This window comes from Nerophis lumbriciformis, linkage group LG04 (genome assembly GCF_033978685.3).
Source record: "Nerophis lumbriciformis linkage group LG04, RoL_Nlum_v2.1, whole genome shotgun sequence".
Lineage (NCBI taxonomy): Eukaryota > Metazoa > Chordata > Actinopteri > Syngnathiformes > Syngnathidae > Nerophis > Nerophis lumbriciformis.
Window position 1 is genome coordinate 51030001 of NC_084551.2, and position 20000 is coordinate 51050000.

A 20000-nucleotide genomic window follows, 5' to 3' on the forward strand; every position below is an offset into this window, starting at 1 on the left:
ATTCTGGGGCCCTACTTACAAAATATTTGGCCCGCCCTCTGTTGTGCAGACAGTGATAAACTTGAAATTGCATACATTTTAAACTTTAATAGCATCCAATATTGCAACAAATGTTACAGTATATCATCATACTTTCCAAACATGGTTTTTGTCGAAATAAAAATACTTAACGGCAAACTACCCGTTAAATTAATAAAAACGGCATTACATTTTATGTTGTTCTTCACAGTGTATTACTGTAAATTGAAAAAAACTACTACTGTTTTTTTTGCATTAAAATTCTGTTGACTGAGCTGCCATTTTTTGACAGTAAAATCTGCGGTTGTTGTTTTTAACGGTGTATTACTGTAAATGGAAAGACGCTACATTTGTTTTTACGGTAGAAAAACTGTCAGCTGAGTCGCCAGAATAAAAAAAAGAACTTGTACTGTTTTGCCATTAACAATATAATGTTGTAAAAAACAATGTCAATTTAACACAAAAATTCTGGCAACTAAGCTGCCAGCTTTTTCCAAAACCCCTCCCACCCCCCCAAAAAAAACGGTGGTACTGTTTTTCCATTTACCGTAACAACACTATAATATACAGTCAAATTTTGTAAATGTAATGTTTTTATTGTAAAGTCGACAATCTACTTTAAACAATTTATATAAGTAATAATGAAATCCAGAGGCAAATTCATTCATTATTCGCTGTTATTTGCGGCCCTCTGATGGTAGCCATGTGGCCCTCAATGAAAACCAGTTTGACATCCCTGATTTAGTGAAGCTGTGTATCCGCCTGTCCAGCAGATGGCACTGTGGTAAAACAAATTCTTACAGTATTGCAGTATATTCATTGGAAAACTCCATTCACATACACAAAAGTCTTTGGAATGATTTCCATTACTCTGTTGCTGCCATCTCTCCTTATTCTTTCTCGGATGTTTGGACCCAGCAGAAGGAAGAGCTTCTCATTTCATTGAATTATTCGAAGGCTGAGTTCCACCCAATTGTCTGTGATTGTTTACACTGGTGTTTCATACCTGTGGGCGCAGTGTTTGGCCACAAACAAGTGAACACACCCTGGGGAGCAGATGGTGTCTCCCAGTTGCATCAGCAGAATATTACTTTTAGTGAGTATTGTTGCGTCTGACCAGTATTCTCTCTCAGGTAATTAAAGTCACTGGTCAATCCCAAATTCTTTCAGATTACGTATATGCAGAGTAAGAAGGACCATCAAGACAGAATAGGAATATTAGCAAGTTTTACTAAAGCTTCAGGAGACCAGCCCACACCAATACATTCATATCGGCTTCTCGAATTGGTCTAACATTCAAACGGAAGAGACAACTTCTTGCATCCGAAGAAAGCCCCCACCTGTCCAGAAAGGAATACAGCCTCATTGTTCTACTACAGATAAGATATAAGGGAGTACCGTATTTTCGGCACTATTAGCCGCACCTAAAAACCACAAATTTTCTCAAAAGCTGACAGTGCGGCTTATAACCCGGTGCGCTTTATATATGGATTAATATTAAGATTCATTTTCATAAAGTTTAGGTCTCGCAACTACGGTAAACAGCCGCCATCTTTTTTCCCCGTAGAAGAGGAAGTGCTTCTTCTTCTACGGTAAGCAACCGCCAAGGTAAGCACCCGCCCCCGTAGAAGAGGAAGCGCTTCTTCTACGGTAAGCAACCGCCAAGGTAAGCACCCGCCCCCGTAGAAGAAGAAGCGCGCGGATATTACGTTTAATTTCATTTGTGTGTTTACATCTGTAAAGACCACAAAATGGCTCCTATTAAGAGACACGCGTACAACGCAGAATTCAAACTCAAGGCAATAAGTCACGCAGTAGAACACGGAAATAGAGCAGCAGCAAGAGAATTGAACATAAATGGTGCGTAGGTAGAGGAAGCAACAAGATGACCTGCGCCACTAAGACAGGGAGACAGCGCCGGACGACATACGCCAACATCTGCCAGTGGATTGTAAATGCCTGGGCGGATATATCAGTCTCAACTGTGGTCCGAGCTTTCCGGAAGGCAGGATTCACGGAACTGCTGGACAACAACAGCGACACTGACTCTGATGACTTCCACCAGACGGAGCCGGCCATTTTGGATGCCGTATTCGCCCAACTTTTTAATTCAGACACTGAAGAAGAATTCGAGGGATTTATGGATGAGGAATAACTTCAGAAAGTGAGCTTTAAATGTTTATTTTGTGTGTTGTGTGACATTATTGTTCGAGCAACGTTGAGTTATTGATGTTGCTATTGCTCTGCACTAATTTGAGTGTTACTATTTTTGTGATTGCACATTTGCACATTACATTTTGGGGGTGAACAGAGTTGTTAGAACGCTGGTTTGTAATACATTATTAAAGTTTGACTGACCTATCTGACTGTTTTTTTGACATTCCCTTTAGCGCAGCGTAGGCGCGGCTTATAACCCGGGGCGGCTTATAGGTGAACAAAGTTTTGAAATATGCCATTCATTGAAGGTGCGGCTAATAACCCGGGGCGGCTTATAGTGCGGAAAATACGGTACTCCAACTCCTACAGTGCAAGCCTTCAAGGTAACACACAGTTTACTTGCGGACATAAAATGAAAAAATAGAAAAAGTACAAATGGAAAAACACTAGCTGTTTTAAACATGACTATGAAATAAAGAAAGAACTCTTAAACATATATGCATTCTCCACAGTATTCTGACTCGCTTTAGGACAATTGCTCCGAGCCTAAAGCAGGCTCAGGTTCTGCACATGTGTCAACATGGCCTTCCTTCTCATTGCAAATATCGAAATAGCAATATTTGTGTGTAAAAGATAGCGTTAGTGCTGGTAAGGTTTTGAAGTCATATTAAAAGACATTTTCTGATGTCATCTCATCTCAGTGATGTGCCATAACACTGATTTAATCTCCGATCCGATACCAAGTAAAATTCCGGCTGCTATCGGCGATAATTTGTGCAAATATACATAACGTGTCTTAAAAAATTTAGAAAAAATGTGTTTATTAAAATAATAAAATATCTGTCTAAAAATCAACAGTAAAAATGCAAGAAAAAAAGAGCAAAATATAGGAAAAAGCTGACATTTTAAAACTTATATATTTAGTCACCTATAACACAAAGTTGTGTCTTTAAACAGATTTAATATGTTTTAGTATTAAAAAAAAAAAAAAAAAAAAAAAAAAATATATATATATATATATATATATATATATATATATCATCTATGCCACCCCCTATACTTGACTTTTCCCTTGGTGGAAAAAGTTTAGACACCCCTGATCTAAAATATTAGAAGCTTTCAAAATGAAGATAAAATATACTTAAAATATAACCAAAGTTTAGTTAATTTTATGAATTAATTTGACGAATTAAAACAAACATAATAAACACTGTTAAATGGGTGACTGAACAGTGATATTTTCCTACAGGCAGAATTTTTGACACAGATGATGCAGTTAATTAGTCACATTATTAACGTAATTATTACCGTGATAATTACACTATATAAAAAACATTAAAAATGTAAGAAAAAAGATTTTTAAAAATTGGAATGTAATGAGAAAAGCTTACATGTTTAAACTGATAATAATAATTTACTTAGTCACCTATTACATTTTTTAATTTAAAAAAAATATATATAAATGATATGTTTTAGCATTTTTTTAAAATAAAAAAATATTTAAAATGTCCCCCCATACTTGACATTTTTAAATAGTTTTGCCGATCATTCAAACCCCCTGTGTGAGACAAGAACACATGTTTTTTTTGTTTTTTTTAATTTATTGTAAGTCATAAAATAAGTAAGAAGACGTTTAGACACCCTGATCTAAAATATTAGAAGCTCTCAAAATAAAGATGAAATATTACATGTAAGGGAAAAAAGCAAAACAATTGTAATGTAATGAGAAAAAGCTGACATTTTTAAACTGATAATAATCTACTTAGTCACCTATTACACAAAGTTTAAAAAAAAGAAATATACATATATATATATATATATATATATATATATATATATATATATATATGTGTGTGTGTGTGTGTGTGTGTGTGTGTGTGTGTGTGTGTGTGTGTGTGTGTGTATATTGTGGTACCTGATTCTCACCAAGACACAGGATTGGGTTTGTAGCAAGCCGAAAAGGGCATTTATTGTACAAGTCTTTTTAGGAAGGGCGGGGTGTGGAAGTAGCAAACTTAAAGTGTCCATTAATAAACATAAATATCTCCCATCTGGGGCTCTCAGTCCTTCACACAGCACACTTCTCTAAAGGTCAAAGGTTATTGCCTATAAAACAAGAGAAACACAATATAAGTCAAACATTTCACCAGTAATGTCTTTAGTGGGGAAATAGTGGATGTCTCACTTACCGCCTGATGCACCTGCCTTGACACAGAGGAGAGCCAGACCTGAATGAGGCAGAGTTAAGTATGGTTTGTAGCTGGGCCCCACCTGGCCGCACAGCTGGTGTCACTTCAGGCTGATTGAGCAGGTACAGGGGAATGTACCGCCCCTCGATGATGCTGCCAAGGCTGGGGCGTTGTCTTCCGTGTTCCACTCTGCCTCCATTCCCTGGCTCCTCCCCTGTGAGGTGCCTACCTGTCAGGCGGTGCTTGAGTGAGACGCCACAATATATATATATATATATATATAATATTTGTTTTAGCATTTTTTTTAATAAAAAATATTTAAAAGGTCCACCCATACTTGACATGTGACATGTTTTTTTATGCATTGTGAGTCATAAAATAAGTAAGAAGACATTTAGACACTCTGATCTAAAATATTAAAAGCTCTCAAAATAAAGATGAAATATACTTAAAATATTAACAAAGTATAGTTAGTTAATGAAAACAATTAATAATAATAATCTTATGAATTAATTTGAAAAATTACAACAACCATAATAAACACTGTTAAATGTGTGACTGAACATCAATATTTTCCTACAGGCAGAATTTCTCACACACTAGGTTATGCAGTTAAACAATCGCCTTATTAACGAAATTATTTCCGTGATTCTTACACGGTAAAAAAAACAACAGTAATAATGTAAGAAAAAAAGAGCAAAAAAATTGGAACGTAATGAAAAAAGCTGACCTTTTTAAACTGATGATAATAATTTACTTGGTCACCTATTACACAAAGTTTTTTATTTTATTTATATATATATATATATATATATATATATATATGTTTTATCATTTTTTTAAATAATAAAATATTTCAAATGTCCCCCCATTCTTGACATTTTTTTTTAATATAATTTTGCCTATCATTCAAAACCCCTATGTGAGACAAGAACACATGTTTTTCTTTTTTTAATGCATTGTAAGTCATAAAATAAGTAAGAAGACATTTAGACACCCTGATCTAAAATATTAAAAGCTCTCAAAATAAAGATGAAATATACTTAGAATATAAACAAAGTTTAGTTAGTTAATGAAAAAATAAAATAATACTTATTTTATGAATTAATCTTAAAAATTACAACAACCATAATAAATACTGTAAAATGTGTGACTGTACATTAATATTTTCCTACAGGCAGAATTTCTCACACACTAGGTTATGCAGTTAAACAATCACATTATTAACGTAATTATTACCGTAATTCTTACACGGTAAAAAAAAACAACAGTAAAATGTAAGAAAAAAAGAGCAAAACAATTGGAATGTAATGAGTAAAAGCTGACCTATTTAAACTGATGATAATGATTTACTAAGTCACCTATTACACAAAGTTAAAAGAAAAAATAAATATATATAAATAATATGTTTTAGCATTTTTTGAAAATAAAAAAATATTTAAAAGGCCTGTATTTCCTACAGGCAGAATTTTTGACACACGAGGTTATGCAGGTAAACAATCGCATTATTAACGTAATTATTACCGTGATTATTACACTATAAAAAAAAATAACAGTAAAAATGTAAGAAAAAATATCTATTTTTTTTAAATATAAATGATATCGGTTTTAGCATTTTTTTTTAAATAAAAAAATATTTCAAATGTCCCCCCATACTTGACATTTTAAAATAATTTTTGCCGATCATTCAAAGCCCCTATGTGAGACAAGAACACATGTTTTCTGTTTTTTAATGCATTGTAAGTCATAAAATATGTAAGAAGACGTTTAGACTCCCTGATCTAAAATATTAGAAGCTCTCAAAATAAAGGTGAAATATAAAATGTAAGAAAAAAGAGCAAAACAATTGGAATGTACCGGTAATGAGAAAAAGCTGACATTTTTAAATTGATGATAATAATTTACTTAGTCACCTATTACACAAAGTTTGAAAAAAAATTATATATATATATATATATATATATATATATATATATATATATATATATATATATATATATATATATATACAGGTAAAAGCCAGTAAATTAGAATATTTTGAAAAACTTGATTTATTTCAGTAATTGCATTCAAAAGGTGTAACTTGTACATTATATTTATTCATTGCACACAGACTGATGCATTCAAATGTTTATTTCATTTAATTTTGATGATTTGAAGTGGCAACAAATGAAAATCCAAAATTCCGTGTGTCACAAAATTAGAATATTACTTAAGGCTAATACAAAAAAGGGATTTTTAGAAATGTTGGCCAACTGAAAAGTATGAAAATGAAAAATATGAGCATGTACAATACTCAATACTTGGTTGGAGCTCCTTTTGCCTCAATTACTGCGTTAATGCGGCGTGGCATGGAGTCGATGAGTTTCTGGCACTGCTCAGGTGTTATGAGAGCCCAGGTTGCTCTGATAGTGGCCTTCAACTCTTCTGCGTTTTTGGGTCTGGCATTCTGCATCTTCCTTTTCACAATACCCCACAGATTTTCTATGGGGCTAAGGTCAGGGGAGTTGGCGGGCCAATTTAGAACAGAAATACCATGGTCCGTAAACCAGGCACGGGTAGATTTTGCGCTGTGTGCAGGCGCCAAGTCCTGTTGGAACTTGAAATCTCCATCTCCATAGAGCAGGTCAGCAGCAGGAAGCATGAAGTGCTCTAAAACTTGCTGGTAGACGGCTGCGTTGACCCTGGATCTCAGGAAACAGAGTGGACCGACACCAGCAAATGACATGGCACCCCAAACCATCACTGATGGTGGAAACTTTACACTAGACTTCAGGCAACGTGGATCCTGTGCCTCTCCTGTCTTCCTCCAGACTCTGGGACCTCGATTTCCAAAGGAAATGCAAAATTTGCTTTCGTCAGAAAACATGACTTTGGACCACTCAGCAGCAGTCCAGCTCTTTTTTTCCTTAGCCCAGGTGAGACGCTTTTCGCGCTGTTTCTTGGTCAACAGTGGCTTGACACGAGGTATGCGGCAGTTGAAACCCATGTCTTTCAAGCGTCCCTTGGTGGTGGATCTTGAAGCACTGACTCCAGCAGCTGTCCACTCCTTCTGAATCTCCCCCACATTTTTGAATGGTTTTTTTTTTCACAATCTTGACCAGGGCGCGGTGATCCCTATCGCTTGTACACTTTTTCTGACCACAGTTTTTCCTTCCCTTTGCCTCTCCATTAATGTGTTTGGACACAGAGCTCTGAGAACAGCCAGCCTCTTCAGCAATAACCTTTTGTGTCTTTCCCTCCTTGTGCAATGTGTCGATGGTTGCCTTTTGGACAGCTGTCAAATCTGAAGTCTTCCCCATGTTTGTGTAGGCTTCAGAACTGGACTGAGAGACCATTTAAAGCCCTTTGCAGGTGTTTTGAGTTAATCAGCTGATTAGTTTGTGGCACCAGGTGTCTTCAAAATTTAACCCTTACACAATATTCTAATTTTGAGACACACGGAATTTTGGATTTTCATTTGTTGCCACTTCAAATCATCAAAATTAAATGAAATAAACATTTGAATGCATCAGTCTGTGTGCAATGAATAAATATAATGTACAAGTTACACCTTTTGAATGCAATTACTGAAATAAATCAAGTTTTTCAAAATATTCTAATTTACTGGCTTTTACCTGTATATAGAATCCCCGTGACTGCGTGGGTTCCCTCCGGGTACTCCGGCTTACCTGATTGTAGCTGAGATAGGCTCCAGCGCCCCCCGCGACCCCGAAGGGAATAAGCGGTAAAAAATGGATGGATGGATGGATGGATATATATATATATATATATATATATATATATAAATAATATCTGTTTTAGCATTTTTGGAAAATAAAAAAAATATTTAAAAGGTCCCCCCATACTTGACATGTGAGACAAGAACACATGTTTTTCTTTTTTCTTTTTTAATGCATTGTAAGTCATAAAATAAGTAAGAACACGTTTAGACACCCTGATCTAAAATATTAGAAGCTCTCAAAATAAACATGAAACATACTCAAAATATAAACCAAGTTTAGTTAGTTAATTAAAAATGAAAATAATACTAACTCATGAATAATTTGAACAATTACAACCACAATAAAACTGGGCCGAGAGGCTCAATTTGTTTTAATTTTAAAGGGGCGCTGTAGAGCCATTTTTGATTGGATGTGTTCATCCAACCATCCATTTTTTTACCGCTTGTCCCTCAAGACCCATCAAATTATTTGCCAAAATAAAAATGAGTTTTCATATACTGTATGTTAAGGCCCTCAAAAATGTGATCTAAGGTGGAGAATAATAATAATAATAATGATAATAATAACACAGGTGAATCACAAAACGTTAGTAATCTAAAAAACTATAATAGTTAGACAAAAAATGTTTGCAGCACAAAATGTAGTACAAACGAATGGGACATGTTTGGGGGGATTTTGCCATTGTTGGGGGGAGGGGGGGTGTCTAGATATGATTGATAACATGTTAACTACAAGTTATTAGCAATAAATATAAAACTTCACGCATATTTCCAGTTTCATTATAACATGTCCAAAATGTGATTAAATGTAACGTTCTGCTAGTCGTACGTAAGTGTACAAAAAGGGTGTGGAGCCATGAAAAACTAAATTAAGGGTAGGGATAAAAAAACAAAACCTCGATGATATAAGTACAGAATAAGTCCTCATAAAACACATGTTACTCAGTGCCGCCACTAGTTGGCGGTGTCAACATGATGAACCGTCAAGTAGTAGAAGAAGAACAAGGCGAAAGTTGAAGGGTAAACATGGCAGCAAGCATAAGTGTGAAACACGGACTGGCGTGCGGTAAACATGCGCTGTTCTTCCCCGTCCAAAGAAAAACTTCTCCCGGCAGCGAGTTTCGGAGCGTGAGGGCCGCAGCCAGCGCGACAGCGCCACAAAACGAGAAGTTCTGCTTGGAGCTCGTCAGGTGGGCTAAACGAGTCTCGTTAGCGAAAGTCTCTCATCTATTTAAAGCAGTGGTCGGCAACCCAAAACATTGAAAGAGCCATGTTAGATATACTAAATATACAAATAACTAATCTGTCTGGAGCCGCTAAAGATTAAAAGTCTTATATAAGTGTTATAATGAAGGCAACACATGATGTAAGTGTCTATATTAGCTATATTAGCTTACTATCAAAATGACTTTAAAAGTCTTATATAAGTGTTATAATGAAGGCAACACATGATGTACGTGTCTATATTAGCCTACTATCAAAATGACTTTAAAAGTCTTATATACGTGTTATAATGAAGGCAACACATGATGTAAGTGTCTATATTAGCCTACTATCAAAATGACTTTAAAAGTCTTATATAAGTGTTATAATGAAGGCAACACATGATGTAAGTGTCTATATTACCTATATTAGCTTACTATCAAAATTACTTTAAAAGTCTTATATAAGTGTTATAATGCAAGGCAACACATGATGTAAGTGTCTATATTAGCTATATTAGCCTACTATCAAAATGACTCTAAAAGTCTTATATACTTGTTATAATGAAGGCAACACATGATGTAAGTGTCTATATTAGCTATAGTAGCTTACTATCAAAATGACTTTAAAAGTCTTATATAAGTGTTATAATGAAGGCAACACATGATGTACGTGTCTATATTAGCTATAATAGCCTTCTATCAAAATGACTTTAAAAGTCTTATATAAGTGTTATAATGAAGGCAACACATGATGTGTCTATATTAGCTATATTAGCCTACTATCAAAATGACTCTAAAAGTCTTATATAAGTGTTATAATGAAGACAACACATGATGTTAGTGTCCATATTAGCTATATTAGTCTACTATCAAAATGACTTAAAAAGTCGTTTGTAAGTGTTATGATGAAGGCAACACATGATGTAAGTGACTATATTAGCTATGTTAGCCTAATATCAAAATGACTTTAAAAAGTCTTATATAAGTGTTACAATGAAGGCAACACATGATGTGTCTATATTAGCTATATTAGCCTACTATCAAAATGACCTTAAAAGTCTTATATACGTGTTATAATGAAGGCAACACATGATGTAAGTGTCTATATTAGCTATATTAGCTTACTGTCAAAATGACTTTAAAAGTCTTATATAAGTGTTATAATGAAGGCAACACATGATGTAAGTGTCTATATTAGCTATATTAGCTTACTATCAAAATGACTTTAAAAGTCTTACATAAGTCTTATAATGAAGGCCACACATGATGTGTCTATATTAGCTTTAATAACATACTATCAAAATGACTTTAAAAGTCTGTGTTATAATGAAGGCAACACATGATGTAAGTGTCTATATTAGCTATATTAGCCTACTACCAAAATGACTTTAAAAAAAGTCTTATATAAGTCTTATAATGAAGGCCACACATTATGTAAGTGTCTATATTAGCTTAGTATCAAAATTACTTTAAAAGTCTTATATAAGTGTTATAATGAAGGCAACACATAATGTAAGTGTCTATATTAGCTATAATAACCTACTATCAAAGTGACTTTAAAAGTCTTATGTAAGTGTTATAATGAAGGCAACACATGATGTAAGTGTCTATATTAGCTATAATAGCCTACATTCAAAATGACTATGTGTCGCAGGCTGAAGCAAATCTTCTAAATATTTAAATGTAATATTTATTCTACACGGGTAGAATGGGTAGTCCTGAGTTCAATCCTGGGGCTCGGGATCTTTCTGTGTGGAGTTTGCATGTTCTCCCCGTGACTGCGTGGGTTCCCGCCGGGTACTCCGGCTTCCTCCCACCTCCAAAAACATGCACCTTGGGATAGGTTGATTGGCAACACTAAATTGGCCCTAGTGTATGAATGTGAGTATGAATGTTGTCTGTCTATCTGTGTTGGCCCTGTGATGAGGTGGCGACTTGTCCAGGGTGTACCCCGCCTTCCGCCCGAATGCAGCTGAGATAGGCTCCTGCGCCCCCCCCCGCGACCCCAAAAAGGGACAAGCGGTAGAAAATGGATGGATGGATGGAGACGTGCAAATATAAATTCTATACAAAGAGGATAAAAGTAAAGGATATTAAATAAGCTCAAATATACCTACTAACAAGGCATAATGATGCAATATGTATGTATAGCTAGCCTAAATAGCATGGTGGCATTGATTAGTTTGCAGTCATGCAGTGACCAAATATGCCTGATTAGCACTCCAACAAGTCAATAACATCAACAAAGCTCACCTTTGTGCATTCACGCACAGCATAAAACTTTTGGTGGACAAAAGGAGTGGAAGATTTTACATGTAAACAAACTGTTGCGTCACAGTCCACACTACGGTGAGTTCAAGAACCGCCGAAATTAGTAGGACAAAACAATGTTCACCAAATGCTCTCATCAGTGAAGCATAAACACAAACATAGTCAACAGGGGGCTTTCTAACAGTTGGGAAGGTTTGTGTCATGTTTGTCCTCAAACAAAAAACATACCAAAACAAAACAATTATTTTCCCCCCATCTTTTTCCATTTCCAATCCTTTTTTAAAAATGCTCCCGGGAGCCACGAGGGCGGCACTAAAGAGCCGCATGCTGGGTTGCTGACCCCCGACCTAAGCGGAGAAGCCCGTGGCCTATTAGTAGGTCCCCTGGGAGGCATTCTTTCTAGAGATGTCCGATAATGGCTTTTTTGCTGATATCAGATATTGTCCAACTCTTAATTACCGATTCCGATATCAACCGATACCGATATATACAGTCGTGGAATTAGCACATTATGCCTAATTTTGTTGTGATGCCCCGCTGGATTCATTAAACAATGTAACAAGGTTTTCCAAAATAAATCAACTCAAGTTATGGAAAAAAATGCCAACATGGCACTGCCATATTTATTATTGAAGTCACAAAGTGCATTATTTGTTTTTTACATGCCTCAAAACAGCAGCTTGGAATTTGGGACATGCTCTCCCTGAGAGCATGAGGAGGTTGAGGTAGGGGGTAGCGGGGGGTGTATATTGTAGCGTCCCGAAAGAGTTAGTGCTGCGAGGGGTTCTGGGTATTTGTTCTGTTGTGTTACGGTGCGGATGTTCTCCCGAAATGTTTGTCATTCTTGTTTGGTGTGGGTTCACAGTGTGGCGCATATTTGTAACAGTGTTGAAGTTGTTTATACGACCACCCTCAGTGTGACCTGTATGACCAAGTATGCTTTGCATTCACTTGTGTGTGTGAAAAGCCGTAGATATTATGTGATTGGGCCGGCACACAAAGGCAGTGCCTTTTAAGGTTTATTGGCGCTCTGTATTTCTCCCTACGTCCGTGTACCACTCCGTATAGCGGCGTTTTAAAAAAGTCATAAATTGTACTTTTTGAAACCGATACCGATAACTTCCGATAATACATTTTAAAGCATTTATCGGCCGATAATATCGGACTGCCGATAATATCGGCAGTCCGATATAATCGGACATCTCTAGTTCTTTCCAAACAATTTTTTTGTCGAAATTAAAATAAATACTTAAAAATCTCCTTGATTTATAATTCCAAAGCCAGTTTTCCATCAAATTACAGACTGAAAAAATTATTTATGGTGAAATTTATTGTGTTTTTTACAGCATATTACTAGAAATTGAGAAAAAAAACTATATCACTGTTTTTTGTACAGGAAAATCTACGCTAGTCGTTTTTAGGTTTTATACTGTAAATGGAAAAACGGTAACAAGACTCCTCCCACCCCCACCAAGGACTGTTTTCACTGCTGGACTCTAGAAAGAGGTTCTGCAGCCTCCGTAGTAGAACCTCCAGGTTCTATCACTGCTTCTTCCCTCAGGCCGTAAGACTCCTGAACGCATCAAAATAATCCCCTCAATTCCCCCCCAAAAATGGATTAACTCGCTGGAATATAAAAGACAATATAACATACATCCATAAATGTGGATGCATATGCAAAAGTGCAATATATTTATCTGTTATGTGTAATCTATTTATTTATATCTGCACCTTATTGCTTTTTATCCTGCACTACCATGAGCTAGTGCAACGAAATTTCGTTCTTATCTGTACTGTAAAGTTCAAATTTGAATGACAATAAAAAGTAAGTCTAAGTCTAATTATTATTATCATTATCATTATCATTATTATATATACTTTTTATATATATATATATATATATTAAAAAAAAATTTTGTTGTTTTTTTTTCTGTTTTTTTTAAATATATATATTGGAATATGGGATCCATTATTTAAATTTGTTTTAACTGTTAAATGAACCAAAAATATGACTTATTATATATTTTTGAAAAATATTGGACACAATGTGTTGTCAAGTTTATGAGATGCGATGCAAGTGTAAGCCACTGTGACACTATTAATAGTTATTTTTATTTATTTTTATTAGTGTCTGTAATGATAATGTCAATGAGGGATTTTTAATCACTGATATATTGAAATTGTTACTAATATTGATACTGTTGTTGATAATATTCATTTTTGTTTCGCTACTTTTAGATTGTTCTGTGTCATGTTTGTGTGTCCTCTCAATTGCTCTGTTTATTGCTATTCTGGATGTTGCTGGGTCGGGTTTGGTTTTGGATTTGGATTGCATTATTATGGTATTGTTGTGTATTGTTTTGTTTAATTGATGAATAAATTCTTAATAAAAAAAAAAAAATGATATACCGTATTTTCCGCACTATAAGGCGCACCGGATTATTAGCCGCACCTTCAATGAATTACATATTTCATAACTTTGTCCACCAATAAACCGCCCCGGATTATAAGCCGCGCCTACGCTGCGCTAAAGGGAATGTCAAAAAAACAGTCAGATAGTTCAGTCAAACTTTAATAATATATTGAAAACCAGCGTTCTAACAACTCTGTCCCAAAATGTACGCAAATGTGCAATCACAAACATAGTAAAATTCAAAATGGTGTAGAGCAATAGCAACATAATGTTGCTCGAACGTTAATGTCACAACACACAAAATAAACATAGCGCTCACCTTCTGAAGTTATTCTTCATTCGTAAATCCTTCGAATTCTTCGTCTTCGGTGTCCGAATTGAAAAGTTGCGCAAGCGTGGTATCCAAAATGGCCGGTTCCGTCTCGTCGAAGTCATCGGAGTCAGTGTCGCTGTTGTTCTGTGAATCCTGCCTTCCGGAAAGCTCGGACCACAGTTGTGACCGAAATATCTGCCCAGGCATTTACGATCCACTGGCAAATGTTGGCGTATGTCGTCCGGCGCTGTCTGCCCGTCTTAGTGAAGGTGTGTTCGCCTTCGGAGCTGTGTGAAAAAAGCCACCCGGCCTCTTCGCGTAAACTTCCCTTAACCACTCGCTCATCTTTTCTTCATCCATCCATCCCTTCGAGTTAGCTTTTATGATGACGCCGGCTGGAAAGGTCTCTTTTGGCAAGGTCTTCCTTTTGAATATCACCATGGGTGGAAGTTAGCATGGCAAGCTAGAACCACAGTGAAGGATGACTTCTCATTCCCTGTGGTGCGAATATTCACCGTACGTGCTCCCGTTCCACAGTGCGGTTCACAGGAATATCAGTTGCTGTGAAATACGGTAGTAATCCGTGTGCGGATGGAGAGATTGCGTCTTTTTATGAACCGGATCCTTGTCGCTTAGTAGGAGCCATTTTGTGGTCTTTACAGATGTAAACAGGAAATGAAACGTACGGTGATATCCGCGCGTTTTTTCTTCTTCTTCCGGGGGCGGGTGGTTGCTTACAGTAGAAGAAGAAGCGCTTCCTGTTCTATGGGGGCGGGTGCTTTCCTTGGCGGTTGCTTGCGTAGAAGAAGAAGCGCTTCCTGTTCTACCGGGAAAAAAGATGGCGGCTGTTTACCGAAGTTGCGAGATCGAAACTTTATGAAAATGAATCGTAATAAAGCGCACCGGGTTATAAGGCGCACTGTCAGCTTTTGAGAAAATGTGTGGTTTTTAGGTGCGCCTTATAGTGCGGAAAATACGGTATACTTTTTACGTACACTGTAAAAAAAACTGTAGCTTTTACAGTAAAAAACTCAGTTACCAGAATTTATACTGAAGTGTTTTTTCACTACTTATTACCATGAATGGGAAAACAGTACCACCGTTTGTTTTACGGTAAAAAAAAAAAAAAAAAGTCAGTTCAGCTGCTGGAATAAAAAAAAAAAAGTGGTACTGTTTTTTTATTTATTTCCAGTAATAATTTATAAAAGAAAACCATACATTTTAGAGTAAAATTCTGGCGACGAAGCTGCTAGTTTTTTTTTTCGTAAAAAAACGGTAGTGCTATTTTTTCTATGTACTTTAATTTGCTTAAGAGCAGCGGGTTGCTGACCGCCGATTTAAGGTAACCACCGGAAAGGTGTAAAATGAGTGCAGACGCTGGCTATACATCAGCCGTGCAAACACACAGTAAAGATGGAAACATTTTTTTTTTCTTCAGCTCAATTTGTTCTCTTTCTCCAAACACCCAACACGTCTCAGGTCCAGGGACTACGAGGGCTTTGTGTGCTCCCTCCTGCTGCCAGAGGAGGCGCGCCGCTCCGCCCTGGCTTTGAGAGCCTTCAATGTGGAACTAGCACAGGTGAGTGCTGCACTTCTGCATTTTTGTCCATTGGGGCTGGGGTAACAACATGTTTGTATTTTGAAGCAATAAAGGGGACATAAACATTTTTTTTTACTCTCACATTTGTATTACACCTGATGTCACCTTGCATGCTTAATCCTTCTTACATTCAGGTGTCTACTAATGTGTTATTGGTGTTTATTATTTATAAGTTTATTATTATTCATTATTTGTTTAAAAATGTCTGCTTTTTCTCATAAAATTCCGGTTTGTTGCTCTTTTTCTTACATTTTTACAGTGGTGTTTATCCGACAATATGCTCTAGGCCAGTGTTATTCAACCTTTTTTGAGCCAAGGCACATTTTTTGCGTTGAAAAAAATCCAGAGGCACACTACCAGCAGAAATCATTAAAAAACAAAACTCAGTTGACAGTAAAAAGTCGTCACAATTGTTGGATATGACTTTAAACCATAACCAAGCATCACTATAGCTCTTGTCTCTAAGTAGGTTTACTGTCACCACCTGTCACATCACGCCTAACTTATTTTGAGTTTTTTGCTATTTTCCTGTGTGTAGTGTTGCGTCTGACCAGCTCTTCCTCCCAGGGAATCTAAGTTACATGTCAATCCCAAGTTCTTTCGATGACATATATGCTGAGTAAGAAGGACCACCAAAACAGAATAGGAATATTATCAAGTTTTACTAAAGCTTTAGGAGATCAGCTTAACCAATACATTCATATCGGCTACTCTAGTTGATCTAACACTCAAACGGAAAAGCCAACTCCTCACACACAAAGAAAGCCCCCATCTCTCCCCCTCACAACACTGATAAGAAAAGAGTAGGGGTTGTATTTCACATTCCAATGGTTAAGACACAAAACAGGCATCTGAGGACAAAGAGAAACTGGTAGAATATACAACGGAAAAGTAGTAGCTGATCCAAACATGGCTATGAATAGAGAAATAACTCTTAAACATATATACATTCTCCACAGTAGTGTTTTAGTTCTTGTCTTGTGCTCCTATTTTGGTGGCTTTTTCTCTTTTTTTGGTAATTTCCTGTAGCAGTTTCATGTCTTCCTTTGAGCGATATTTCCCGCATCTACTTTGTTTTCATCCTTCTTCGTGGGGACTTTGACGATTGTCATGTCATGTTCGGATGTACATTGTGGATGCCATCTTAGCTCCACAGTAAGTCTTTGCTGACGTCCAGCATTCTGTTGTTTACTTTGTAGCTAGTTCAGTTTTAGTTTTGTTCTGCATAGCCTTCCCTAAGCTTCAATGCCTTTTCTTAGGGGCACTCACCTTTTGTTTATTTTTTGTTTAAACATTAGATACCCTTTTACCTGCACCCTGCCTCCCGCTGTTTCCGACATCTACAGAGCAATTAGCTACCTGCTGCCACCTACTGATGTGGAAGAGTATTACATGGTTACACTGCCGAGCTCTAGACAGCACAGACACTCAACAACAACACATCATTTGCTGACTATAATTACTGGTATTTTTTACCCCAAATAGGTGAAACTAGATAATCTCCCATGGTACACCAGACTGTATCTCAGTGGTACAGTGGTTGAAAAACACTGCTCTAGGCCAACAAAACTCGGTCTGCGGGCTGCACTTTGGATGTTCTGCTTTATTGTGTGTGTTTATTTAATGCAGGGATGTCTAAAGTGCGGCCCGGGAGCCATTTGCAGCCCGCAGCTCATTTTCAACGGCCCGCGGCAATTTAAATAAAAAAAAAACATTAAAAAAATGTGGATTTAGACGGCAAACAGCGGAATTAAAGAGCAAACCGGTCAAATGTAATGAGAACAAGTTGCTCAAAAATAACAACAAATCAAAATCAGTGTAATAAGAATTATTGACCTGGTCCCGATACCAATATTTTTGTACCGCTACTGGTAGGAAAATTTATTTTGACACTTTTCGGAACTTTTCGATACTTTTCTAAATAAAGGGCACTAAAAAAATTGCATTTTTTTTTTTTTTTTTTAAACAAAAAATCTTAGGATACATTAAACATATGTTTCATATTGCGAGTTTGTGCTTAAATAAAATAGTGAACATACAAGACAACTTATCTTTTAGTAGTAAGTAAGCAAACAAAGGCTCCTAATTTAGTCTGCTGACATATGCAGTAACATATTGTGTCATTTATACACCTATTATTAAGGACAAGTGGTATAAAATGGATTATTAATCTACTTGTTCATTTACTGTTAATATCTGCTTACTTTCTCTTTTAACATGTTCTATCTACACTTCTGTTAAAATGTAATAATCACTTATTCTTCTGTTATTTGGATGCTTTAGTTTTGGATGACACCACAAATTTGGGTATCAATCCGATACCAAGTAGTTCCAGGATCATACATTGGTCATATTCAAAGTCCTCATGTGTCCAGGGACATATTTCCTGACTTTATAAACATAATATAAAAAAAAAAAAAACGAAATAAGATTTTTGTGATGCTAAAAGATATTGATGTAATCATAGTAGTATTGACGAGATACGCTCCTGTACTTGGTATCATTACAGTGGATGTTAGGTGTAGATCCACCAATGGCGTTTGTTTACATTGTTATGCCGGTGAGCTACGGTGTGTAGTGAAGCATGTTTAGCTATTCCTGATCCTGCAGGGATGATACTTGTAAGAAAGGTACTTTATTTGTCGCCATGGAGACGAGGATTAGTGATTTAGAAGTAGCTACAACACTGCAGACTGCGGATGGACTTTAGCCGCTAGCTAGCTAGCCATGTCTTAAAGCACCTCTTCCTGAGGGCGTTTCAGTGTTATAACTTCACCTTTATCGTTAGTTTTTAAGCCAAAATGCGTCCATTCTCCCTTTTCTGTGTACACACTGTGTCTGCTTGTAAGTACTCTGTGATTGTGCACTGCCGAATATGCTCGTCTGCTCATAAACCAGCAATGACACGACGTGACAACGACTGTGGGGGGGACCGGTACTTTTTAGAGGCGGTATAGTACCGAATATGATTTATTAGTATCACGGTACTATACTAATACCTGTATACCGTACAACCCTACTTTACATCAATCTTTTTTGCATATTGCATATTTTGTGTTTGCCATGTTAAAAAATGGCATAAAACAAAAGAATAAGTGTTGAAAGTAAAACATACAGTATATACAGGGTGATTCAAAAAGAATACGCCAAAATTATCACTATTTCAAAAATGAAAAACAATAGAAACCTAGTTTGAACACATGTGTTGTACATACAGTCGCGATAAAAGTTTACATACACTTGTAAAGAACATAATGTCATGGCTGTCTTGAGTTTCCAATACTTTCTACAACTCTTATTTTTTTGTGATAGAGTGATTGGAGCACATACTTGTTAGTTTGGTTCTTTTATGAATTTATTATGGGTCTACTGAAAATGTGAGCAAATGTGCTGGGTCAAAAGTATACATACAGCAATGTTAATATTTGCTTACATGTCCCTTGGCAAGTTTCACTGCAATAAGGCACTTTTGGTAGCCATCCACAAGCTTCTGGTTGATTTTTTAACCACTCCTCTTGACAAAATTGGTGCAGTTCAGCTAAAATTGTTGGTTTTCTGTCATGGACTTGTTTCTTCAGCATTGTCCACACATATAAGTCAGGACTTTGGGAAGGCCATTCTAAAACCTTAATTCTAGCCTGATTGAGCCATTCCTTTACTACTTTTGACATGTGTTTGGGGTCATTGTCCTGTTGGAACACCCAACTGCGCCCAAGACTCAACCTCCGGGCTGATGATTTTAGGTTGTCCTGAAGAATTTGGAGGTAATCCTCCTTTTTCATTGTCCCATTTACTCTCTGTGAAGCACCAGTTCCATTGGCAGCAAAACAGGCCCAGAGCATAATACTTCCACCACCATGCTTGACGGTAGGTATGGTGTTCCTGGGATTGTAGGCCTCATCTTTTCTCCTCCAAACATATTGCTGGGTATTGTGGCCAAACTGCTCATTTTTGTTTCATCTGACCACAGAACTTTCCTCCAGAAGGTCTTATCTTTGTCCATGTGATGTCATGAAACAAAAAATCGAGTTGTTTGGCCACAATACCAGCAATATGTTTGGAGGAGAAAAGGTGAGGCCTTTAATCCCAGGAACACCATCCCTACCGTCA

At 36.5% G+C, this 20000-nt stretch overlaps 1 protein-coding gene across 1 annotated transcript in view; it reads left to right on the forward strand.

Moving 5' to 3' along the window:
• The first annotated feature begins 9065 nt into the window (after positions 1-9065).
• The window catches only part of ndufaf6 (NADH:ubiquinone oxidoreductase complex assembly factor 6), a 55221-nt gene continuing 44286 nt past the window's right edge, over positions 9066-20000 (forward strand). The window contains exons 1-2 of the mRNA XM_061956812.1: positions 9066-9278; positions 15770-15869. Of these exons, the coding sequence (XP_061812796.1) occupies positions 9115-9278; positions 15770-15869 (264 nt within the window). The 5' untranslated portion in view covers positions 9066-9114. The remainder of the gene's footprint in view (positions 9279-15769; positions 15870-20000) is intronic.